Source organism: Chiroxiphia lanceolata, chromosome 9 (assembly GCF_009829145.1).
Source record: "Chiroxiphia lanceolata isolate bChiLan1 chromosome 9, bChiLan1.pri, whole genome shotgun sequence".
Lineage (NCBI taxonomy): Eukaryota > Metazoa > Chordata > Aves > Passeriformes > Pipridae > Chiroxiphia > Chiroxiphia lanceolata.
In genome coordinates this window covers 12,425,145-12,452,438 of record NC_045645.1, presented here as the reverse complement: position 1 = coordinate 12,452,438, position 27,294 = coordinate 12,425,145, and the positions used below count along the sequence as shown (strand labels likewise).

The 27,294-nt window shown below is 43.9% G+C and overlaps 1 protein-coding gene and 1 long non-coding RNA gene across 3 annotated transcripts in view; one reads left to right on the top strand and one right to left on the bottom strand.

The window, feature by feature from the left end:
• Window positions 1-20,471, bottom strand: part of ROR1 (receptor tyrosine kinase like orphan receptor 1) — a 146,855-nt gene extending 126,384 nt beyond the window's left edge. The window contains exon 1 of the mRNA XM_032696573.1: window positions 20,369-20,471. Coding sequence (XP_032552464.1) covers window positions 20,369-20,471 — 103 coding nt within the window. The remainder of the gene's footprint in view (window positions 1-20,368) is intronic.
• Window positions 20,472-24,085: 3,614 nt separating this feature from the next.
• Window positions 24,086-27,053, top strand: LOC116790976. Of its 2 annotated transcripts, XR_004358573.1 has the most exons (4): window positions 24,086-24,243; window positions 24,677-24,884; window positions 24,985-25,755; window positions 25,940-27,053. It is a non-coding gene; the product is annotated as an uncharacterized LOC116790976 (long non-coding RNA). The 2 variants fall into 2 exon arrangements; XR_004358572.1 differs by having other exon boundaries at window positions 24,086-24,884.
• Window positions 27,054-27,294: the final 241 nt, after the last annotated feature.

Sequence of the window (27,294 nt, the reverse complement as noted above, 5' to 3'; positions counted from 1 at the left end):
ATCCCAGTAACTTGCATCATCTGCCTTTTTCTCTTCACCCCTTCCTTTCTGGTGATGCAACCACAGTCCATCCATCCTTACAGGTCATGTTTTCTTAGTGCTATGATTCTTGCTGTTCTCACTGGCCTTTCCCCAGCTGATCCACACTTTTCCCAAGACGTGCCTCCCAAAACCAGGCCCATATTCCTTCTCCTGAGGTCTCTCCCGTGCTGAGCAGAGGGACAGACGAGTTCTTGTCCCCCCCCCCCCAGTTCTGCTGTGGTCGGTGCAGCCGAACACAATGTTTGCTTCTCCTCACAGAGCACCACTGTTGGCTTGGCTCTGCTTCTGCTCCGTGAAAACTCCAAAATCATTTCTGAAGAGCTGCAACCCAACCACACTCCTGTTCTGTGATTACTCCTTCAAAGGTTTAATGCAGTGCACTTATTCCACCTCTGCATATTTCTTCTGTTTAGAAAGACCATTTTGAAACCTGCCTGCCAACACCCCTCCAGTCCCTCCAGCACAACTGCTCCTCCCTTTCCCAGTTTGCCACCAGAAGCACCAAATCACAGAGCCCAAGGCTTTCCAGTTATTCTCCTGCAAACTCCGAGAGCAATCCTTAGCATGGAATTACTCCAGTTCTGCCTTTCCACAGTTTTACTCAGCCCCCATGTCTGTCTCTGACTCGTGGGAATGGCACATGAGATGTGACATCAGAAGATAACAGAACTCCAGATATCTCATGTCGTGTTCCCACAGGACTCCATGGGTAGCTGGAAGGGGAAAAGAGATCAAGTGTGATTTGTCCCTGACAAAATCATTTTAACTTGCTATTTATCTCCTTGTTACCTTCCAGCTGCTTGCAAACAATTTATCTGTTGTTAAGCAGATCGATGTTGAAATCCTTCACACTTCCCTTTTTAACAGGTTTTATGTTTGTCCTTTTTCCATTCCCAATTTTCTAGGCTTCCCCCCATCAGCACAGTGTCTTACTGTGAGACTGACCTGGACCAAGGTTAAAGACCCATCAGGAGAAATCCTAAAACATCTAGTTTATCCAAGCATTCCCTAAAAGGTTTTTCCTATTCTAGTCTGAGATTGCAGCCCTTACATCTTTGCATTCATGGTGTCTGCTGAGTTTCTCAGGGCAGCACAAAAAAAAAAAAAAAAGAGCATTAGAGATTTAAGCCTATGGTTTCACTATCCAGGATGTTTCCTGTGCTCTCAATCCCAAGTCAGCATTTCTCTTGGCTTTCTCTTTTTCTGCTTCCCTCATTATCACTCAGAGCTTTAGTTCCATCCTGTGCCTCAGCTGTTCTGACTCTGTTGCTGTATTCATCCTGAATTTTGTACCCATCTCTGGCAATCTCATTCATGGAATTTAGATGACAACCTCTTCTATTTGGGGCCTCCACCTCTCTTTTATTCACACCCATCACTCCCATATCCTAAGAGGATCTCCTCACATCAGAAGTATACTAATAATCTCTTCAAGTAACTAGAGATTCCCTTGAATACTTTATCTCTTCAGATTTGCTTCCCATAGGATCTTTCTTACTTATGAACTTTAGCCTTTGCCAAATCACAATACCTTTATATTATCCCTACTTCCTAAGGATTTTGAACTCCATCATTCAAGATGGTTAATTAAAATACTTTCCAAAGTCAAGACAGCAAATTTTTAAGCACTTGGTCATTTTATATTTGAGGAAAGAGCATTTCAATCCCATGTTGTGCAATTTCAGGAAATGTCAGAAAATGCATTTATTTTATGAAGGTACCAATTTTGAAATAATTAGCAACTTCAAAACCAAATTGATGATTTCTTTTTGTCAACATCCTGCTCCCCCCCCTCCAAATCCACACACCTGGGAGGTGGGTGGTGGGAATGGCAGAAAGCTTTTGCAGGATTGGAGACAGTGGTTGAGGAATTTGGGCTCAGGAATAAGGGTTAATGGATGTGAGATGGCTGCATATGTCACACATAGACAAGGTCCCATACTACCTTAAAATAAATTAATAAATAAAAATGCTTTGATCTTGAAATTTTGGTAAAAGAGGCATGTGGAGGAATAGATTCCCAGTTTTTATTCCAAGATCTGCTATGGGTTCTCTTGTGGGATCTCAAACAAACTATTTAACCTGTACTCCTCTACATGGATCTAAAAGGGAAAAATATGTCATTCACAGCAAGACACAGTGAAAAATTAAAAACTGTTTACAAACAGTTCTGAGATTCCTTTATCAAAACTACTATTAAAATAAAATTGACAACTTCTTCATGCTATCACCAAAGAAATAAATATTGAGCTCACTATATTTCTTTTAGATGGAACACTGAAAAGATTTGCTTTTTTCTGGTGCCTGCCAAACTGCAACAGGAACCATATTTTCTGCATGAAACTTTACACCCATAAGGAACTGTAAAGGACCAGAAGGGTCTCGTGTCCCTGTACACTTATTACTGCTGGAAGCTTCAGGAGCATATGGAAAGAACGCTTGCTGGGTTGACTGGAGATGATGGAAATACAGATAAGTGCATTCATCTGTTTAAAGACTAAAAAGAAAAAAATAACCCTACAGATCTTATTAAATAAGTTATCACAAAAATATGAAGGTACATGTTTGCAGGACATGAGTCCAGGCACATAATTTTTCACATGTTTTATCTGCTTTGAGTGTATATGCTTTTTCCTTTAGCTGCTCTGCAGGTTTGTCAGGACCCAGAGAAAAAACAACAGAATATTCTGACACCGAGATTTATTTGGGTCCTCCCCATCCTGATTGAACACATATCAGTGGCCTGAGCTACATATTCTCAGCAGCCAAGAATATCAGTCAAGAAACAATTCCAAGGTATGACAGGTGTTCAAAACCTGCTTTTTATCCTTCTTCTGCTTTCTATCACACACTTTACCTACTCCAGCTTCCCTAAGCCAGGAAAAGCGAGTGCAAATATTAACTTTAATGTATAAATTGTGCACGTTTCTCCACGAGCGCCTCCTCTTCCATACCCGGCTCCTTGAGGAAAACCAGCTGCTCCAGCCCAGAACAGGGTAAATCCAAACAGATTACACTCAAGTACTGCTTTATGTGAGATTTGGGAGAGACCACAATAATCCTAACCCTGATCCTCTGCATGACACACGCCGCAATTCCTAACATCCAGCAATCCTTGTGCACATCCCACTGCGGCTGACAGCACATTGTTCCCGAAGTCAGCCCTGATTTAAAGGCTTCCCAGTGATGAAGAGCCTCCCACATCATTTGACCATTTGTTTTCAACAAATTGCTGCTTTCAAAGTAGGAAAACTGAAGTTGGCTCCCTTTAATTCAAGCTGTAGATATCGAGTCCCACTGGAAACCACACCGACATGGAGAATTCCAGGAGCCAGCTGGGCACCAGAAATGGGGCACCAGAAGGTCCATGTGAGGAAATGGCCCTGCCTGAAGCATCATCAGCTGTAGAGAGCCTCCACCAGGCACCCAAAATAAATTATGTGTTTCCACACTAAACTAGTCTGATTCATTTCTCCAGAGTTAAGTCAGTGTATTTAAAACAAACTCTGAACAAAAATACCTTTTTTGTTTATAAGGCTTTGCTTTCCAAATCATTCCTGGGCACTTGTCTCTAAAGATAGCACTTTCCAAACAGTCAGTCCTCTGGATGCTGAGGAATCCTTTGGGAATGCACCTGGGTGACTTCAGGACTTTCACTGCGACTATTGGAGGCTCAGCCCTTAGCACTCATCCTTCCACAGGGATGGTGCACGTGGATCCCAAGGAAGATACTGCTTTGGGAAATATGTTCATATGAAAAGAGCCAGTTTCAGGATCACACTTCAGCCTTCATACTGTGGTGCTTTAATGAGGAACAACAAAGTGAGATTAAATCTGCAGCAAAATGAGGATTAGTCCAGCACAAGACTAGGTAAGGAAGGACAAAAGCTGTTCTCATGCCAGAGAACACCCTGACACCCCTTTTCACCCTGACCTCCTTGACTGCTTTTATGAAGTGCAATCAAAAATTATATTTTGTTATAGTCCAGTCAAAGTTTGGATGAAACCAAAAGAAACCTCACATGGGCTGCAGCCTGTTAATGATACTGTGCTCTCTTCTGGCTCCCTGCCAAAGAGTGAACAGTGCCAACATTTGCAGACTTCCAACAGGAAATTAAATAACTGCCCTGTTGGAAATATAAACCCATTTACAGTGGTCAGACTTGCATTTTCCAAAACAACCATACAGTCTGTGCACATAAAGCTCCGGGAGAATTTGTCAGAAGATTTGGTCACAGGAATACGAAACAAAGCCTTGTGAAAAGGTGTTTTACACAGGTCTACAAATTAGGGCTTTGTCAGGTGTATTTCCTGACCTAAGGCTTCTGTAGGAACAGTTCCTGGGGTCTTTAGTGCTGTACACACACATCTCCCTGGCCCATGACTGAAGATTAACAGAAGACCTGATTATTTCATAATTTTCTGTATTGTTACACTGACTTCTTCAGAAGTGTTTTGGGCAGCTCATAAAGTGTTGCTGGAGCTTGGGAGAGCCTGAGCTTTATTTTTAACCTGTTGTGTGACTTTTGGTCAAATCTCTGCTCCAGGCTTCTGTTCCTCCTCAAACACTTCATCATATAAAATCATAGAATCACACACTGGTTTGGGTTGGAAGGGACCTTAAAGCTCACCTCATTCCACCCCCTGGCCATGGGCAGGGACACCTTCCACTAGCCCAGGTTGCTCCAAGCCCCATCTAACCTGGCCTTGGACACTTCCAGGGATGGGGCAGCCACAGCTTCTCTGGGCAGCCTGTGCCAGGGCCTCACCACCCTCACAGGGAACAATTTCTTTCTCATATCCAATCTAAACCTACTCTCAGTTTGAAGCCATTCTCCCTTGTCCCATCACTGTGTGTCCTCGTCAAAAGTTTCCCTCCGTCTTTCTTGCGTGTACATTGAGGAGAGAGGCAAACTCCTGTCACTGCTGGAGTCAAAGGAGCTTCACCACTGGCATCACCACCACTGAGACTTAAACTATGAAGGTACCAGAGAAAGGAGCCTGTTTCCTCACAGGTGTTTGTACCACCTGGAGTGTGGCATAAACCTTGTCCAGGCCCCACGGGTACAATACAATAAAAATTATATTATTCTGTAAGTATTATTGGACTCTCATCTTCATTCCTCTTCATCATCCAGCTATTGCGACCTTTTTGCTTTTCCAGCTCCCCTTCACCACCCTGCTGTTGCCATTTAGAGTCAGAAATGACACAGACACGCAGTCCAGGAGTGGATTAATCCAGGAGACAGCATCTTAGGCAGAAGCAGAATATTCAGTAACAGGAATATGCAACAGGAACAGCAGCAGCAGAATTTCCACACTTAAAGGATTAGAAAACTGTCCTTCACATCTTCACCAATGCTAAGACAGTGACAACTGTAGCATTATTCTTAATATTATTTCTTTTCAAAGCAATTCCATGCGGTAGTGCAAACAAGTTACCCCTCACCTATTCACTAACGAAAACTTCCCTGCATTCCCTGTAAATAGTCCAAAGCTGCAGGTACAGAATGACCCCTCCCCCCAATAGTGATACCTTGTAGTTTTGCACAGTAGAGCCTTTCATTCAAGGATCTGAACTTGTATTACACAGGTGGGTAAACATTACTATCCAGCTTCACACAGACTGGGAAGGGGATGGATTGTTGTGGAGTAAATCCATGGCAAATCTGCAGCAGAGGGGCATTCCCTGAGGGAAGGTTCCTCTGGAGCCAGCACTCAGCTCTCTGGAGCAAAGAAAACTTGCAAAAAGCAGTTTGTGGGATCAAGCCCACTATGCAAGTTCCTCCCAGGAATGAAAGTCATATGGAAATAATTGCTTGAAACAATCCTGTTTTCTTAAGAATCTCTTCTAAACTGGATTGAAGATTCACAAAAAGATACGCATTATCTAGGTATTTTAAAACCTTACCTAGAGTTTTCTGTGTCCTTAGGTAAAACTAAGAATTTTACAGGTATTTAATGCCAGCAAGGTAGAAAGCTGCCTCTACATCACTGCTTTTATTGCTCCTTTCCCCTCTTCCACCACACAAGTTGGGTTGAGGCCCTTGAACAACGTGCCCAGTTCCACCACCGCCCTGGCATGCAGGGAATTATTTGCATCTTCCAGATTCACATTCAGCATGAGCCATTTGACTTGTGAGCAGGAAAACAAGCCAGGAAAAAGCAGCACATTTGCAAGTGGCAGGAAAAGCAGCAGCAGGGACAGAGTCTGAAAAAGCCTCTCTGAGCTCCCCGATGCCCCAGGACACCACTAAGCACCGGGCAGGTCTCACTTTCAAGTCTCACTCCTGTAAATGAAAAACAGCTCCAAGTCTCACTCACTTAGGCCCTGGTCCAGGAAGGCACTCAGGCGAGGCTCCAACGTTAAACACAGAACTAGTCCCGCTGAAATCAGCGGCAGTGTTTACAGTTACAATGGATGTGTAAGTGCTCTGCTGGACCGGGGCCTCGAGCAGGGATTGTTATTTAACACTTTCTTCAAGTTATCGTGCCAGTGCCTTGTGCCTCAACAAACTTCATTTATTTTCCATCCTCTGCATCTCCTGTTGTTTCTTGAACAAACACAGATGTCCCCAGTTTGAACACTTCACATTCTGCCACCACAGTAATCCAGGAACCAGCAGATATTAAATTAAAAGGAGAGTTCCTATTTTCGAAGTTTTCCTCGAGACACGAATAAATTAGCACCACTCGTTGTCAGTCCAGGGAAAAAGGCAAACACAGGCAGTGGGGCCAAGGGAGCCTTTAGGAGAGGGGAAAACAAAGTAGCCCTAAGGAGGAGGTAACAGCTTGAGGTGTTTTTCCTTGGTGAGAGGATGAACAGGAGGATTTCTGACTTCTTGCTGGGGCTGATAAAACACCAGACCTTGCCACAGGAGCTAGGAATGACCAGACATCTGCAGCAGAGCCTTTTCCAGCTTTTCCAGCACCAGTTTGCACAGAATGGTCTCCCCAGAAGTCTCTCCTTGCCAAGACTCCTTGACACAGTCCCCAGGCTGGGTTGACAAGCCAGGGATGTGCAAGGACACATCCCAGTTGGATGAGATCACCACAGCACATGGACACTGGCAGCTCTTCCACCACAAAGGCACTGATCACACACAGCAATGGAATTATTTAAGGAATCAAAGGGAACAACTTCTCTTCAATCAGGGTTGAAGAAACTGCTTAGACAGACCTCAGAATAGTCAGCAGGGGATCACTTTGGAAATCCAATATTCCCAAAGACCGGGAAGAAAAAACCCCACTGGAGAACAGAGATTAGAAAAGAGGAAAGGAACAGCATGAAGAGGAAGAAGTATCATGTGCTCTGCTCACTGCACCTCTTAATTAAAAGAACACAACCCTGGCTCAGTGAATTAATGTTGCTGCACATCCCTGCTGGAACACACATTTCTAAAAGGGATACGTTCCCCTTCTTCCAAATGCTGCAGGATTTCCATTCATCTGGCTCCAGCATGTCACAGAACTGCAGTACAACAAGATAATCTCTAGAAAGCCTGGGCTGTTATTCATATATTGAAACATAAGTAAGACATTATTGGTTTGGAAGCTGTCAAGACACTTCTCTGTGTGCTGCAACAGGAGTCAGAATGAGACATTATCCAGCCCCTACCAAAGGCTTCCATTGGACACCGGGAAAATCAAAGCCCAGAAATCCTTTGGGGTGTTGACATTACTTTTCTAAACTAAACCATCACAAGTATAGTTCCAGTTCCCATAAAACTAATTTTATTTGAGATATAAAGCTTCTAATATAAGCAAAGGTTTTGAAGGAAAAACAGGTCAATCATTTCAGCCGCCACACCAAATAATATTGCAGATTTTTCATTTGCTAATACCGTTCCAGAGGCTGGGCACGTGAACATGTGCAATCCTGCTCCAAGTGGGCCAGATGGATTCATTTATTTTTTTTAATAACCCCACTCACTAAAATATGGGAAAAAAAAGAAAAAAAGCATTGGAAACTGCACTGTCATTAATGGGCCCTCCACCCACTCTTTATTAAGCAGCTCAGATGAGCAGGCAAGACCTGCAGTGTGCTTGAAAGTCAAGAAATGTGGACTCTTGCTGAACCAAAAGAACTGGAAGCTTTCAAATCATGGGCTCTCCAACAATTTATTACCAGCATCAGTCACGGGATGCATTTATTCTGCATTTCCATCAGCGTAAGGAAGAACAGGTTTGCTCAAAATATCTGCCTGGGACTTCAAAGCCCCAGTTAAGCAAAGCACGTCCCAAAATTAAAGGGATGTTAATAGAAACCTTTGGAGCAGTTGTTGGCTGACACAAGAATACACTGAAACCCAAACAACCCCTCAGGACTCGGAGCTGCCAATAGAAATGATCCATCAGAGCAGACCCACGGTCCCAAGTGTGCTCTGCAACTCCTGAAAGAATGTGAGTGGAAAAGCAGCTGCACTGTGGGAAGATGCTTTCGATTCTCTCAGCATTTCTGACTGTGTAACTCTCAAAGTCCAGTGTAGGTCGTTTGGCCACCCAGTCTTAAACAATCCAGTTCCACAGAGGGCAAGTTCATCACTAAAACACGAGAAAATAACAAAAATCCACCCTGGCAAGCAGCACTAGCATTGAATTCCCAAATATTTAGCATTTGTGCTCACCAGGGGTGACCCTCCTGTATCCTGCATCTTCAGACACACCAGTATCCAGAAATGACATGGAAACCAAGAAATATCTTAGATTAAACTGGCCCAGGACAGAACCTGTTGGTGCAGATCAGAAAAGGGCTGTCAGAGGCTCCCCTGCCAGGTGCACCCCTTTTCCAGCACATTTCCACTGGGCTTATATCCAAAATAAACCACTGAAGTCCCAAATCCCAAACATCAAAGATGAATGAACACAAAGTATCCAAAATGTTTCCCAGTTTGGCTCAAACCAGCAAATTCTGCCAAGGATCAGACTTTGGGAGAGGGGAAAGAGACACTTGAAGTTGTTTTCCATTTGACTTCATCTGAACAAATGTTTGATAGATTCAGGCAAAACAGAAAAATCCTGAACATTATAAAATCCTTTTCCTGCATAGACAAAAATCAGTCACTGCAGAACTCTATACAGCGACGAGAAAACTAATAAAAGCCAAAAAAGCCACGTAAGAGACTAAACCAGGAGTGGTTTCCCAACCAAGAGAGCTGATTTAAATGCATAGCATTAACCACTTCCTTTATTTATCGTTTTATATTCCTCCAAAATGTGAAAAGTTCCTGCTCAGAGAACTATTATCTCCTTGAATTGCACATGCAGTTACTAAATATGGGCTTCAGGAACAAATATTGTCTCAAACAGCAACAGGTTTCATCAAATACTGTAAATGTTTTCCTGACGTACAAATGGACTTAAAATTTGGAATTTATTTCAAGTCCCACATTCAGTCTGAGAAATATTTCTCATAGAAACAAGCAGTATCTTTTCATTAGGATTTGACTGAATTCTATACAAAAGGCAGATGAGATGCCTTTTAATTTCCCAGTATAGATTTTTTGAGGAAAAAAGCGGGATATTATGGATTAGGTTGGTGGATGGCACGAGAACAAATATGGAACAACAAGTGCAACCATTTGATTGTTCATTTTAACCCTATTATGGTATGAAAGTCATGCAAATAATATTTTGTCTGGAGAAATCCAATCCCCTCTGAGCAGCTACTTTTCCTGCATGCCAAGCACTGTTTTTCTCCATGGAAGAACAGCTCACATGGCCTGTGCTGGAAGTGACACTTGTCTTTCATCCCTGGAAACTGAGCCAGCCACACACCACAGCAGGGATCAAAGCCATCCCTCCTCCCATGGCACCTGAGGCAGGAAGCAAAGGCAACACTAGATCCTGCTTGAAGACAAAATCCCAAGTATTCCAATTTCACACGTTCTGCAGCAGATATTTCCCATCTCTGGAACGTGAACTCCAAGCTGGCCCCATTTGCCAGTTTTCCCACATAAAAAACCCATCTCCATGGTACCACCAGACATTTGGAAGGTCTTTAAAGCCCCACGTGTACTTTGAGTCCCAGTAAAGTCAAAGGGAAGAACTACACTCCCCTGTTCTGCAGAATAAGATATTCCAGGACACTCTGCACTGTAAGGGGACTCCCCTGGCTCACTACTGGACAAAGTGTGTCTGGAAACAAAGCACCAAAAGCAGTTTCTATGGGAAAAAGTGGATTTGGTTTTAAAAATAAGGAGCAAATACCATCATTAGCAGGAATGAGTTCCTACTTCGAGTTCTTTTAGAGCAATAATATCCCACAGCAGGGGTGGGCACATCATCACTTTCACGTGGAAAGTGGCTCTGTTTTACCCACAAGTCCCAAGAAAACTTATAGAGTGATTCTACTCAGGCCAAAATTAAGATAGACAAGTCTTTTTTTAAAGGGTAGTAACTCACCTTTACCCTTTATTTAAATAAAACAGATATGCTGACTAGCTTCAGACACCTGGATTACTTATTATGCTACAGTTTGGAAGAAACAACTTGGAATCCAGGGATACTACAGAACAAATACAAATCCAGTGCTGGTCACACAAAACACTGATCATGAGAAAAAGATATTTGTAAGGAGAAGATGCCATGAATCCAGCCTGTTATTTCCGACAGGACAGAACCTCCCATCACCAGTCCAGCAGAGCAGGGATCCCTTTACACAGGAAATATTGCAGCAACTGCCTGAAAGCAACTGCCCACTACATTTACTAAAAGATTCATTACATGTATTTTCAAAGGACCCAAGCAGAAAATCTGCCAGGTTCTGCTGCTCAGATTATATTAATCAGCATTAGTGAATGACTGAGCCCGTAACCACTTGTAGGATCTTTAAAAGAACAAAGTAAGTAGATCAAAAATTAGTATTTCCTTCCTTCACCTCAGTCACTGTAATCCCCAACCATCTCTGGTGGCAGTAATTTACAGTAAGAGCAGAGTTACAAATAGCAGGATAATATCAAGCCTTAATACCTGATGAAATGAAAGCTAAATTAGCACAATAATCCTTCAAGAACATAAGTGCCTTCTCAAGGAGCCTGACACCAGCTTATACAGGCAAGGGGAGAAAAAAGTGTATTAAATCAGCTTCAGTGGGATAATGCAACAAAAGCTGAAGAAAGTTGAGCCTCCTATCACCACATATCTATCCTTTGCAACATTTCAAGGGATTTTACAGTTCTTCTGACAGATGTTACAGAGACACCTCTCACAAATTACACAGAACATATACACACCTAATCCCCTTCTTGCAACACCGAGACAGAATTCTTGCCCTCGGGCCCTTTCAGTTATTACAATTAGTCCATGTGAAGTTACCCTTGATAATCTCAGGAGATAATAACTGGCAGGAGGAATAGGATAACAGAACATCCGACAATTACAGGGTTTGGGGAGGGGATTTCTGTAGAGCTGACAAAAAAATAAACACCACCTAATGTAGGAACCTCTGCAGAACCCTAAACTGGGGTATTCCCAAAGCATTGCTGTCCCTGCTGTGACCCTGCTGGATGGTCTGGGATGCCTGAGGCAACGGTTTCACTCATCTACTGACAGAGGAAGAACAACTAGTTAAGACTTTGGTGCTGCATTCAGTCAAAATCTTCCTGAAAAAGGGGATTGCTCTTGGAGCTACCTATGCATTTTTAAAGCTGGATGGGACCATTATACCAGAGGTACTTCATGATAAATATGTCAGAGACCAAAAAATTCACCCAGTGCTTCAGTCTTCAGAATGACCTGGGACGATAGAACTGAACATGCTTCACAAATGACAACAGAGCAGCCTTTGATGTTCAGGTTCCCAAAAATCCTTGTAGAGGTCCCACGTTTACAGAAGCCATTTCCACTTGTGGCACTCACCATGAGATTCTGTCACCCACCAAGGGCTTATGGCAAGGAAAAGCAGTGAGTTTGCAGGTGGTCTCTGCTCCTTTATTGGGTGAGTTCACTGAAAATTCACTGTACCTGCTGTCGACATCGAGAAGACCATTGCCTCCTCCCCCCAGTACCAGCTATCAACTTTTTAAATTTGCAAGACAGATCAAACAACTTGAATTATTAGGATCTACAGAACCACAGAGACACAAGTGTGATCAGTGATAAATGTGGCTCCCCATTAAAATCAGTTCAGGGAGGAAGGAATGGGCCAGTTGCTTAATGTCCAGCCTAATCTGTCTCACCCTGAACAGCGCAGCCAACAAAATAAACCAAATCAGTCTGACTTCGACATTCCCTGGAGATTTTCAGCCTGAAATGAGAAGGGTTGATCACAGAGCTCCTCATATCAGGACCACATTTGCTGCTATGAAAAGTAAGAGATCACGGATTTTAAGAGAAAAGTTCATATGGAATGTCCAAGTTCAGCACATTAAATATTGTGAACCTTTTACTACTGCTCAGGGTTCACTACAGCACCAGTTGTAAGTTAGAAATACTCATTGGAATTTAAAAAAAGATTGTTTGAAAAAAAAAAAAATCACAGAGAATGCAAGAACATAAATCACATCCTACAAACAGACTCTCCAAGGAAAAATGGCAAATCAGATATCATTTCTCCCTGTGTAATGGAAGAAAAGCAGGAGAACATCTTCTTTTAGTCCCTGATGAAATAGAATTTTGCTAATGACTAAAATTCCTCTATAGTGAGAGGATTCTTTTACAGATTCTTCTCTTGCCTGGGCATCTTTTTGGAGAATTTACATAGCAGTGAGGACTAAAAGCAGTAAAAACCCTCCAACAGTTTTTAGCTGGAGCCCTTTGCTGTTCTAAAAGCCTACTTTATACACATGTAAGATGCTACTGTTCTTACTGGCATGAAGAACACACGTTTTCAACACAGAGCAATAGATCATACACAGAAAGGGTAACAACAACATCCAACTCATGGCCTGGCAAGGGAATGACCCAGAACCTGGGAGAAAGGAGTGTAGAGCTCCAGTGGTCCTCCACTGCTGTATCCACTAGAATACAGCCTGTTAGCCCACACCAGGTTTCAATTATTCATCTCTTAATCAACTTCAGACTCACTTATTTTAAAGGATACAATTTTAACAATAAATCTCAAGGACAGTGTTAATTAAAAGCTAAATCTTGCCCTGAGCTGGACTTCCAAGGTCTATGAGAATGTTCACAGCCCATTTATTTATTCCAGCATTGTGTCAGTTATTAAATTACAGTAAATTAAAAACACAGTGACAGAGCAATAGCTAAAATAAGTGAGGCTTGTTGCATCTCACTTACAAAGGTTGCCAGACTTGTGCTCTGACAGGCTGCCAAGAAAAGTGAATGTAAAAGTCAGGGGCCCTCAGTTCAAAAACGTCCCATCGTGAGCATGAAGTGTTTCAGGCTCAGAGATGCCAGCAAAGATCCACCTACTGATATTCCCTGGCCTCCTGAAAGCATTTAATGATATAAATCCATCTTCCTGACAATCAACTGGGAATTAAATGACCTCTTGTCATTTTAGGTGAAACACACTGAAAGCAGAGCTCAACGTGGTGCTCTCTCCACTCAGCACGTTCTGGAGAAAAAGGGATGTCTCCATCATGCTACAGATTTGCAGGAAATTCACAGAGAGATAATGTGCTTTAGAAAGAAAAATCAAAACATATGGAATGAATAATTAACATATACAAAAAAATCCTAAAATGAAAATGCATACAACGCTTGTTACTTATACAGCACATCAACTGCTTCGGAGTAAACAAAACAATTACAAAGACACCTCCTTTTATCTGAAGCCAAGTTAATTTTGGAGAAGAGATGTTCACCCATGATAACTCACCTACTACAGGAAAAACTGGGAGAGGCAACATCCCTTGTAATACAGTGTAGACTCCACAGTGCTCAGATACACATGAACTCTATAGAGGTGTCACAGGTGACCGATATTCCCCGCACAAGGAGGATGATCCCTCTCCGTGAAGGGAGGTGAGGTAACAGAAGCTTTGCAGAGAGAACTTCACTTGATTAAAAATCAATCTAGTCTTAGTTCTAACGTTGATTTTAATTTTTTTTTTATCATTTGGCCAAGCTTCTGTTTTCTCTTACAGGCTGCTCTGTTCACAATGACACTTATCTTGGAAGGCAGAATTACTGAGAAACAGACTTCAACGGGAAGAAAACAAATTCCATCTCCAAGTTCCACATTCCACAAACACGGACATAAACATGGTAAGAGCTAAAGGTCCCCATGAGTTTTGAAACTAAGGCCACACAAACCCAAATCCCTCCTTCTCCAGCATGTTTCTCACACTGAGGCAGTTTCCCTGAAGGACTAGCCATGGTGGTCTGTATTGACCAGCCACACTGTGGACTGTCTCAGACAGCTCATCACACTTACACCATCTGTCCTTTAAAGCTTGGCTTAACATCTTCAGGAGGGACTGGGTCACCTCCTTCAGAGGGGGACACAACAGCTGTCTGAAGAGGAATGTTCACACTGTGAATGTGGAAGTGCATATCCTTCCATAGATAATCTCAAATTCTGAGGGTAAGAAAAGCATATTCCCAGTCTCCGGAGGGAATGTGTGAGGAGGTTATAAAGATGCCGAACGTTTTTCCGTGCTTATCTCCAATCTTCCCGTTTCCCATGGCCTGCTGCTGTGCTCCGACACAGAGCTCCACCATTCCAGCTCTTCCCGGATCCACAGATGTTCAGAGCTCTGCTGCAGACAGACAGAGCATCTGGGAACGGGACAGAAGGACACACAAGGGACACCCCTTGGAGGAAAGGAGCACAAGGTCACAGGAAGCCCTCGTGCAGTATCAGTTTCAACATGTGACCTGAGCAGATTGAAAAAAAGCTTTTAATAAAACACAGGCTTCCCCTGGAGCCTCCACTAGCTTTTCTCAAAAACTCATCTAGTTATGAAACTTCCCCATTGAATGTTGGGATGGCAAAGCCTGAACATAAAGCTGGGTCCAAATATCTGTTAGTGAGTGAAAGCACAGCTTTGTAAGGCCAGATCAGGGCATCAGCAGAGCTTATAAAAACCATGCAACATCTGCACAAAGTTATCAGCACTTCTGCTCCAGCTCTTTGGGAGTGTGCCTTGTCTCCACATACAGGGACTTGCCTTTTTTTTTTTTTTTTTTAACTTTCCCTGACCAGGCCAGACAGATCTCCTTTGCCTTCAGTGTTCCCAAAACACCACAGATATGCTCAGGATCCCTGTCTCCAATGTGACATCACAGGATCATAAAATATCCTGAGTTGAAAGTGGCCCATCAGGATCATCAGTCCAGCTCCTGGCCCTGCATAGACACCCCAGCAATCCCCCCCTGTCCCTTGAGCTCTGGCAGCCTTGGTGCTGTGACCACTGCCCTGGGGAGCCTGTTCAGTGCCCAACCACCCTGCGGGGGAAGAATCTTTTCCTGATATCCAACCTAAACCTCTCCCAGCTCAGCTCCATGCCATTCCCTCGAGTCCTGTCACTGGTCACAAGAGTGAAGAGACCAGAAGTCTCAGAAAGGCCTGGTTGGGTTAAGCTGTGCCTGGACCAGCAGCACCAAAGTGGCCTGTCCCAGCCACAGGGTCACACTGCCCAGCCCCTGCTGACAGCAGTGACACAGGACACTGCCTGCAGGAGACCCTGCTTTGCTGTTCTTGCCCTCCTGTGAAGGTGCTCTGTAGCACACTCTGACCACACAGGCACAGCCTCCACACAGCTCTCAAAGGGCTTTGTTAGAGCAGGATCTCAAACACAATTACTCTGTGAAACTCAAAAGATGTAACAAAGCAGACTTGACCTGAGCTTTCTTCTGCCTCTGCCTTGGGCAGGAACTCCAGGTAATGACTTGTTGAAACACAGTAGAAAGAGCCCAGCTCTGTACACAGCCCTGCTGGAACAGGGCCCTGGCCCCACAGCTCATTTGTACCTGTCAGCTCCTCCTCCAGGGCAGTGCCTGCCTCTCTGTCCCTGTCGGTGACCACTCCGCATTATTTCTTCAGAAATCCTATCTAATAACGATCCTCCAAGTCTGTCTCCATCCCACCAATACACGCCACAGGATTCCCTTCACGAGCCACCAGCCACTTCCTTTCATGTAGTGCTGTGCAGATTTACTTGGAAACAGTGGCACTCCAATGTCTCCACTTCAGGAGGAGATCCTGGAAAGCAATCTTCCTCACTACGGGATGCTGGCATGGAAGTATGCTGAGGAGTCTGCCTTATTGCTTTCCCTCACTAAAGGGTTCCTTTCCCAAGCTACTTCTTTTTCCCAAGCTGCCTGACTTTGGCAGAGCATCATTTTCAATATCACATTGCAGTAGATTCCAAATATCTGCAAGTTCTTTTATTTTACATTATATTCCCAGGGAGACCTAAAAGAACTTTACTATTGAATACTAGTAATATTTAGAGCTTTATTATTATATAACACACCAGTGGTGTCTGTTTAAGCTGAAATTATTCTATTTTTCCACCTTAGCAAACTCCATAGCCCTCCTGTGCATCGTCTTTTCAGGCCAATTAAATGACCTTAAACATGTCCAAGCCTCTCACATACCACACTCCCGGCAGGGACAGCAGTGACTCTGCTTGTAAACACACAGAAAAAATTGTAACTTCTCCTGCAGCACCTGACCAAATGAAATTTTACACCAAATGTAAAATTTCAGGTATTTTACACCATTTCTTTTACCACAAAGTGTGTAAAACTGCAATCACCAAACCTACAGAAGCATCCTTCAGCTAACACCAGGATTTTGTTATTCTTTCCAAAGAATCACAGACAACTGCTCTCACATTCATTTCACTATTGTTCCATTTAAAAATGTGCAGATTCCTTGACTTTCAATATCTCCACAATTAGAATGAAAAAGAAACCAGGATGGAAGAAGCCCTACAAAGTCACTTAACTATTCAACTGTTTGGAGCTGTCCCAGCCCCAAATTAATTTCTTTAAGCTCAGCTTTAGCGAGTTGGTTTTAAGACACAGCCCCCACTTTGCTGATTTTTAAGAGCAGAAACTTGGATCAAAACCAGCATCTTAAGAATAAAATAACTTCATCTGATATTCATTTAAGTGTTCCAAGGCGTAGGAGTCACTGTCAAAACTCAAGCTGGGTTATCCCTGTCACACCTCCACCTCCACAAGGCTGGGTGTGAGACTCTCCAGCTGTGCCAGGGCTGCCCAAATTCCTTTGGTTCAGGGAGCAATTTCCCCTGTGAAGCACCGGCACAGATTACCTGGATACCCACAGCAAGGTGAGAACATCACTCTGACACAGCAGATAAACCTCAGGGCTTTGCAGCAGAAAATAACTCCAGCTCAAGAGTCAGCCAGAGTCCTAAAAATTGTTCCTTAGGATACAACATTTCAAAACATGCACAACTGTGAACATCAAATTCGCAATTGAGGCTGACCGAGGGGGTTTTTTACAAGGCTTGGGGAAGAAAAGGTTTACACTTTTTCTTTTGTGTGAGTTAACTTTCTACATATTTCTGGCTTGCAAGACAATCACTGTGTGCAAAGCAGCTGCATTTAGTTAGAGACGTTTTAAAAGAGTTTTCAATTCTGAGGTGCTCTTTTCAGTCTCAGAAGACTTCTGCATTTCTACATCTGTTTCCAAAGAGTGGGATCCAGTGTCACACCTCAGGGAAGCTCTTTTTTCCCCCCCTCTCTTTGCCTACTTAAATCCAAACACAAGCTTTAAAACACTCCCCTGCCCAGCTCTCATTTGCAGTGCTTTAAATCCCTGTGAGTACATAATTAACACAGCAGTTGCAGTAGATGTTAATTACAGAAACAAAGAAATGGTGTCCTGAAGATAATTTGCTGATACTTCAAGCCACTTGTGTCAAAAAATACCGGACTACAAGCTCAAACAGTGACATCTACTCTCATCCTCTAAGAGGCTTAAGGCAACAAAAGCATTTTGTTTGTTTGTAAACTCGTTCCTGGATTGTGGCTGAACCAGCAGCCTGTGACCCATGGATGAAACAATTAACCACAGGGACTAATCAAGAGCTGGGGAACTTTATCTCACAAGTTTCAGGGAAATCAGCAGTACTTATAATCTAAAACATGATCTAGACATCTGTGGGTTTACTACACGCTTTTAAAATGTTTTTACACTATTAATGATTCTTCCATTGTGACTCCTCACAAAGTTACATGATCTGCAATAATAATAATAATAATAATAGTAATAATAATAATAATAATAATAATAATAATAATAAAGCTGAACTGGGAATATCCAGAGTCACATACTGCAAAAAACATCCAAGTGGAGAGTTCCTGTTGCTTATATTGACATTACCTTTGTGCTTTAATTCAGAACACTTGGGCCAGCCCATGAGCACCTTGGGAAGAGCATTGAAGACAGTGGGAATGTACAAGGGAAAATGCACCTTTCAGGTTGTTTTGCTCATGGACAAAAAGGGAGCACCAGCAGACAGTGGTCCACATTCTGTTTTTAAAAATATCAGTCTTAAAAGGCAGGGACTGAAGGGTTCTGTATGTCTGGTGCAGAATCTGTTTACCCAACCATTCTAGTTACCTTAAAGAAATTTGTAAGAAGTTTTATGATAGCTTTCTCTTTCTTTGTTTTTTTTTTTTTTTAATTAGTGTTAGATGTTCAGCTTCCCTTATTCTTCCACAAAACGCAGATCTTTAACAAGTTTGGGGGAAAACACAGTGTGTGGTTGTAACGTGATAGATGTCTATCTATAAAAAAAAATAAATAAATCACTTGATGTTCCCATGAATCAACATTGTAAGCATTTGCCAGAGATATTACTTAAAATACAGGAAATACTTCAGTGTGGAAAGTAACTGTACATAATCACAGATCACAGTCCAGGTTGGAAGGGAACTGGAAAGATCACCTTGTCCAACCTCATGTGGGAAAGGGAGCCCAGCTGAGATTATCCAGTCTCATCTTGGAAATCTTTCATATGTTGAGCTGAAGCCCCTCTTGGTGCAACTTGTACTATAATGACTATATTAAGTCACACATAAAGATGAATTCATACAATGAAAGATGTTTCCCAGCAGAATTCACAGTAAATAAGAAATGGCCAGTTTTGGACCCAATGAGATCAGGTGCTTTATGTTCATGGGGTTTTTTTCTCTTTCAGACTCTTAGAAACCCACAAAAATTCATATTATGACCCTAAGGTTTTGAAATTATCTCAAAAACGGGGGGGAGGGGGGGAAGGACTTTTTTTTCCCTTAAAAAAATATAGCTATTTGTTAAGCACACATAGCATTCCCTGGGGACACTAGAAAACAACTTTTGAAAACTTTCCCATTGAGATGCCATGAAGAATTCCTACGCTAAGCCAGAACTCATCCAGCCATTGAATCTGCAGCAGGAGACTGGGATATCGGGAAGTCATTCAAACATCCACTCCTAACACACAGTCCCAGGTAATGGCATCATTAGGGACACCCTGAAACACCGAAATTCAGGCACAGGGATACGACAAGGGTTGTATCCGTTAGCTATGACCAACTTTTAAAGGCAGTTATCCCACTATATCTGCAATATCCCTTGGCTTACATTTTGGCTTTTTTCAGTTCTGAACTGAAACTCAATCAGCTTTATCTCTTCAGCATTCACTTTTTCACCTTCTGAAACACTAAGTACAACCAGGACTTCTCAGAACTGGCTCGTGATTTAAGTGCCCACCATAAAACACTTTTAAGGAGCCGGAGTTCACGAACATCCAACTCTTACTGAAATTCTCATGCAGGCGTCCAAAAACACTGCTCACTTTTTACTGACTTGGCCCCGAGGACTCAGTCCTTGCCCAATTCCAGCTATCCCAACCCCGAGGTCCCTTTATGCATGTGCTACGCTACCCTTTACACGTAAATCACTGGCAAAAAAAGGTTGAAACCAGAACCCCGATAAAACAGAGGGATCGCGGGATAAGTATCAGTTGTTAAAACCAAACGGAAGAGGCTGTTGGTAAAAATAAATAAATATAAATAGATAAATAAACAGATATACATTTTGGAGGGATACAAGGGGAGCGAGATGGCAAAACATCGCGCCCCCCCCCCCCCCCCCCCCCCCCCGAGCTGGATCTAAAGCACAAGTCACAAGTGGGATAAACGCACCTCGGGCACCATCAATCACGGACCGCAAAGCGGGACCGCCTGGGAATAGTTACGCCGGGAACAGTTACCGGCCCGAACACTCGGAAAGAGCTTTTTTACGAAGCAATTAAATCCAGACCGAGTGTAAGCCCCCGAGTTCGTTAACGGGAGGTGGCGAGGCCGCCGGGCTGCGCTGCCCTCGCCCCTCAGCACCGCGGGCTCGGCGCCGCTCGGCACATCCCGCCCCGGGATCCCCGCCGTGCCCCCTTACCTGGCGTGGCGTCCCCGGGCTCGGCGCGGCTGCCCGCGCGCAGCAGCAGGAGCAGCGGGAGCAGCAGCGGGAGGCTCCGGTCCGCGCCGCCCGGCTGCTGCATTCCTGAGCCGGCGCTGCTCCCGCATCCACCGCGGGGCCGCCGCTCCTCCGTCCCGCGCTGTGCCGGCGGGCGGGGAAGGGAGCGCGGGCGGGGAAGGGAGCGCGGAGCCGCCACCTCCGCCTCCCTCAGCCCCTTCCCGCTGTCACCGCCCGCCTGCCCCACGCTGCCCGGGCCCGCAGCGCCCCCTCCTGTCCCGCGCCGCTCGGCCGCCGCCGCCATTTTATCCCCCATCAGAGCGGCGGGGCCGGGGCGCCGTGCAGGGACCGCCCGTCCTCGGAGCCGAGCTTGGAAGGCGGCACTTGGGGATATCGTCCCTTCCCGAGGGGCTGCTCCTCAGATAGTAATTCCAGTCCGTGGGATTGTTGTACTTGCGGGGGAAACGCTTTTCACAGAATCACTGAGGTTGGAAAAGCCCTCCAGGATCGAGTCCAGCCTGTGCCCGATCCCCACCGTGTCGCCCAGCCCAGAGCAGTGAGTGCCACGTCCAGTCGTTCCTTGGACACCTCCGGGGATGGGGACTGCACCACCTCCCTGGGCAGCCCCAGGGATACTTAACGACCCTTTCCATGAAGAAATTCTCCTGGTGTCCGACAAATCTAAACTTTTCCAGGCACAGTCCATCCAGTTTTGTTCAGTCCTGGAAGGGACATCACTCACTGCCCAGATACAGCCATGGCTATGGGGAGGGCAGATGATCAGTCTTACATGGTTTAAGTTTATCCCACTGAGATCCATGGATGTGTTCTACTTTTTAGAGTCTTCCCATTGAAACAGGCAAAGAACCTGAGAGCCAGCAGTGCAGAAAAATGATTTCTCCACTGTTCTTCATACATGAGTTGATAGTTAAAAGCTTCTAATTTTCCCCTCACAACATTTCAGATTTACTGGGTATCTCCTATTTTTACAGTCAGTTAGAAACTCATAAGTCTAGGAACACCTTCCACTATGCCAGGTTGCTCCAAGCCCTGCCCAACCTGGCCTTGGACACTTCCAGGGATGAGGCAGCCACAGCTTCTCTGGGCAACCTGTGCCAGGGCCTCACCACCCTCACAGCCAATATCCCATCCCAATAACCCACTTCCCTCTGGCAGTGGGAAGCCATTCCCCCTTGTCCTGTCCCTGCAGGCCCTTGTCCAAAGTCCCTCTCCAGCTCTCTTGGAGCCCCTTTAGGCACTGGAAGGGCTCTGAGGTCTCCCTGGAGCCTTCTCTTCTCCAGGTGAACACCCCCAGCTCTCCCAGCCTGGCTCCAGAGCAGAGGTGGAATTTCGCCTAAGTGAAATCAACATTGAATAGACTGATTTCTCCTAACCCTTCCTGAAAAAGAGACAGGACACTGCCAAAGCTCATTGAAGCTCCAGGAGTGATAACTACTTTCCATTCAGGAGAATGATCACATTCCCGGGATGCTTAGATTAGGTTTAAGATTTCAAAAGTCAGCAACTGTTTAATAAAAAGCTCATAAGCAGAGTGGAAACAAGGACAAGATTAAAGGAATTTCCTTCTCACTTCCTGCTAGATCAGATCCCTTAGGCTTGCCTTGTGCCATATGAATCTTGTATTTCTTGTCAGACACTAATAGAGTTTCAAGAGAAGGAAGAAACCCAGATAAGCATCTGGCTGCACGTTGGGGAAGGAGATTGAGGTCTGGAACTACCTTCTCCTCACACATACACATATTCCTCCTCACACCAGGGAGGACAAGGACAAGAGATTATCTACTTCCTTGTGAAAGCTCACCAATATACAGACATAAATTAAATGGAAGAGGTAAGCCAAACTGGATACTGTTCTAGGATCTGATGTGACACATGGAAAGGACTATCAGCTGGTGGTGCTGGTGTTTCTGCCAATTTAGGTCCTTAAACCACTACTCCCCATTGAGGTGAACAAGGCAGGCCTGGGTCCAGCCAGAGTCTGGATCATCAGGCAAGGTTTGACATCACGCTGAGAAGTCAGCTACAGGTCAGGGCCCACTCCTCACAAACCATTCCAGCAGGTCTGCAGGGATAAGACAGGTCTGAGGTCAAGCAGGGAAGTCCATCCACACCTCAGTGTCCAGCCCAGGAGGGTCCATAGCCAGGCGCAGGGATGAGGGAGTGACAGACTTCCCCTCCTAGGCAGGAGCTAAGGGGGGGGGGGTCAGAGCTGAGCTTAAAGAGAGCCTCTGGGCAAGGGTGGGGTTGGAGGCCCCAGCTGAGGGTGGTCAGTCATTAAGAGCAATGAGAGCCCTCAGGGTCCTGACACTTATCATGTAGACAGGGAATACCTGAGCTGGTGCCAGTGGGAAGGTCAGGCCGTGCAGCTGGGGTTGGATTGCTGCAGCACCAGCCCAGGCTTGCCTGCCCTGACCCTCTGAAGTGACATTTCACGTTACTTCTGACTGATCTAACAGCAAGGAAAAATCTCTTTTATTTCCTGTACATTCACCCAGGCAAGGCCGTTCAACTAAACCTGTGATGAGAGAAAATAGGAGCGATGTTCCTCCAGATGAGCCAGCTGGGTCAGTTCCCCACAGCTGCTGGAGTGTTGGAGCCAGCAAAGGCAAGTGGGACCCTTCTCCAGGACCTTCAGTTATCCTTTTGGCAGCAACCTGCTGTTACACTTCTTCAGCTGCAACACCAAAGTGTTTCCTTCACCTCTCTGTTTGTTGTGCAATGAAGTGAAATGTCCATGAGATCCAGATCCCTCTGAGTTGGGCACTCCTGGCCTAACGATACCAAAAAACGCTATGGCAGATGGAGAAACTAAAAGCAGATTCTCCAAGTTTTCATTTAGCTACATGCAGTGTGAGAGGATAAATCATTTATAATTAAAAAACAAACCACTTATTTTTAGCTGCAAATCTACCAAAGTCCATGCAATTAGCAAATCTAAATCACTTCCTGGCTCAGACTGTTCAGCACAGCACAGAAATGAAAGTTAAACCATACGTTTGGGGAGCGCCTGGTACATCTGCTCTCAATCTGCAGCCTTTGGAAATCAATACAAATATTCTCCCTGCTTTAACATGCTGCAGTCTGTCAGCCCACAGTGGAAGGGCTAAAAATATATTGAACAAAGGAATAGAGTGGACACAGCCTGAACACCAGAAAACGGATAGCACAGAGAATCCTTAGTGATGGCAAAAAGTAGCCAAGGTAAGGACAAGTAACTGGCTTGGGAGGACAAATTAGGGTTTCTCCTACGTGGCTTTGGAGATGGAGTGCACAGATAAAGCTCTAGAAGGTGACTCTGGGGAGAAGAATCAACCATTTGGTCCATGTCCACATATTTTAAAACAACGAAAGGCCTGTAGTCAATATCTTTGTGGAATTAGTTCCCGCAGGGAAAATGTATTACACACAAAACTTTTTTATTCTTTTTTTTTTGGTTTAATGAAAAGATAGCAAAGAAGCTGTCTGGGAATGATTTGTAAGTACAATAAACCTCACAAGAGGATGATAAGCAAAGTATTGTAAGAGAATCGTGTCAGAAGTACAGCAAAATAAAAGAGAAACATTTCACATTTGTAGTTACTGACAATGTGTGTTCTTAAGTATCATGTCACATTATAAAAGAATCCTTGTTTTCCTTTCCATCTTTCACTAATATTCCTATTAATCTATTCCAGATTTCTTGATTCCAGCATTTGAAGCCATATCAGTCATCCTTCGCCCACTTGAAATTCAACTGGAATTACACCAGGTTGTCCAGGGTTCCAGAGTGGAACCTGAAGTGAGGTTTGAACTTCCCATGGATTACTAGAATCTGTGCATCCATGAAAAGACCATGTGTAAATCTGATTTCACTGTAGATATTTAAATTATAAGATGGAGAACAATTGCTGTTACTTTTAAAAGATGGAAGATTTAGACATATCTTACTCTCAGTTCTTTAGAAGAGGGATTCTCTCTAACTTAGGTGAGGACTTATCCACTTGATGTGTTTTTCATTTTCTAGTGGAATTTCAGGAGTGAGTGCAATACAAATAATAACATGTTTCTTTAAAACGAACAAGAGATATGAGCATAAATCTGAATTCCCTAAAAGAAATTAGCCACGGCGTAGAGAACAGGCACATACAAGACAGACATGCCTTGTGCTCTGTGATAGGTGTCCTGTAAAAGTCAGCTTAAGAAATACAGATACTGGCCAATGTGCATGTGAAAAATTTTACTTTACACTATCCTGTAGCAAAAAAAGGATCATTTTCCTTTTGTTCACAGGTCCATGAAAAATGGTTGATATGACAGGACACTATTAACAATTAAGGCTGGTTTTCAGTGTTTGTGTTTGCAGCAGGACTAAGAAAAGACACCAAGGACGGGGAGATAATGGATGGTGCTCGATGGGATGGTTTAGTTAAGTTAAATCCAGTGCTGGTCCGTGGCTTTCCCTACTGGAATCAGGCAGGTCATCATGGAGTGGCCCAAGGTATGTCCATAGGTAGTGGGATACACATCCCCTTCCAGGGGCAACAGGTTAGACCAGTGCATTTGTGCCAGTCTTTGCAACAGCTCTGTCTCCTTCTCAGGCTGCATTTTTCCTTTGCCTTAAGAGGAAAGCAAAGGATCAAGGAGCCTTAGGGAACGTGGCAGAGAGCACTGCTGGAGGCAGGAATGACACAGGGAGCACCAGGAGGTGCAGGTCAGCCTTGTTCAGATCATCTACTTCAGTCTGTGGTCTGGGAGTACTTTGAAAATTGGCAGGAGAGTATGGAAAATATAAAAGGAAAAGCCTTGAAACAGACCACAATTCTTTCATATGTGTATTACACTGGAATTATTTATATATATATATATGTATATGTATATACACTGGGAGGACTCTGTTCTTTACATCCTTAAATTACAGACCTTCATAACACGTAATGTCACCCTTCTGGAAAAATGAGGGTGATAGAATGGGACACAAACACCAGCAACTACTTAATAGCACATGCAAATATTGGCATGCTTGTTATGCCTTATTTTTGTTGTTGTTATTACTTTTGTTGTTGTTATTACTTTATTTTTGGAGCTGTGTGTTGGCACGCCAGCATTTCCTTACATTTGAGCTCCACTGTGCACTTTGAAGGCCTTAATTTAACGAGCAGACGTGGTGCAGTCAGAGGGAGAAGTGTGTAAGTCACACAGTGTGGGTATTTACACTTCACATGCTGAGCTTTGTAGTCATCCTTTGGGAGGAAAGAGTTACAGTTATTTTATCTCTGTCTTTCTCATTAGCTCCAGAGGGAAGTCTTGGAAAGAAGGCAATGGATTTACGGCTCAGTTTGGGTTGGTTGTCCTTCTGCAGAACGTCTCAGGTAATTTCAGGTGAAACTCCTCCTTAACTTCAAAGTTCCTCACACAGAGTTTGTTTGCTTTTTCCAAAAGGAATCAACTAACCCAATCCTCAAAAAACCCGACTCAGGGAGGAGGCTATTAAGGCAATAGTTTAGAAAACTGAACAACAGTCCACTCAATAATCCATGATCACACCACCTGCAGGTAGCCCCGGCCCAAGTGGGAGTAAATAGTCCTGCAGGGAAGGCCTAGGGCACCGTCAGGATGAACACAGGAGATTTCACCACCCTCCTAAACATTCTCATCTTTGTGGCCAGGCACGTGAATCAGTAAAATCCTTCAGTCGTTAGAGGAAGGAGAACATCAAGTTTTGCAGGAGAACAACAGATCCAAGATTGGTGCTTTGACATGTTCACAAGGTGGCCTCTGCATCTGCCTTTCCAATGTATTTACTTACCAGTCTACCCAGGGATTTTGTGAAGGATTTGGCATCTTAAACAGCTTTTTATTCCAACAACATTTCAATTCACCCTTAAGACTCTCAGTTAAGACAAACTGAACTGGGGATCCCTGGGTGGAATTTGCATGGAAGTTATGGGGTTTGGGTATGGGGTTTATAGCCTGATATTGTACTATCTCCCATCTCTTATTTTCCACTCATTTTGCATGTAAAACTTTTACTGCTATCAGCAGAGTTTAGGGGGCCACTAAAACTGAGACTATGCCCCCAGGACCCAACATGATGTAAGGGACCCCCTTTACTTAGAACCATTTGGCTGCACTAAATCTTGGTGTTGAATGTTTGGGTTAGTTCCCCCATAAACCTCGTCTGCTGGATTTATATATTTGGCTCCTTTTATTTTGACTCTGGTGGCTAACTTTGCAATGGGCTTTGAATGAATGCAATTCCACTCACACCAGCAGCACAGTGGGTATTTCTGGTTGTGTAAATACAGGGATGTATAAATACAGTCTGGGAGGATGCTGAGGGGACCCACTTGGTGGGGTTTCGGTGAGATCCGAGACTGCTCAGCACCTCCAGGGAGAAATTCCAACCCTTCCAGCCTCCCCACAGTGTCTGTGGTCCCTTTCTATAGCCTTTTGTCCCAATCACAGCACACAGTGCATTTGCTTATCACCTTTTTAATCACAAACTCTGAAATATTTATTTTCCTGTGTTCTAAAAGCACACTTCTATATGCAACAAAGAATTATGTCAACTAGGAGGATGATGGAGATGTATTTTTCCCTCTACAGCTCTGTGAAACTTAGCTTTTTCTCACATGGGTGTGGGGTTTTTAAATAAAGCAGTATTTCACTAATGGCTTCAGTGGGATTTTTTAATTCTTTTCCTCTGTTTAGAGTTGGTGTTTTTTTTTAAATCCATTTCAATTCCAGTGAAAATGCCTCTGATCTGATAAAGGAGATGAAGTCACTGCATAGGCTTACTATTTTATTTCCATAAGGTTTGAAAGTTTTGTTCCCTGCAGTGTTTTGGAGCCCACGAGTATTCATCTGTTTTGTAAAAGGAAAGTTCTACGGAACAACATTTGGTCACT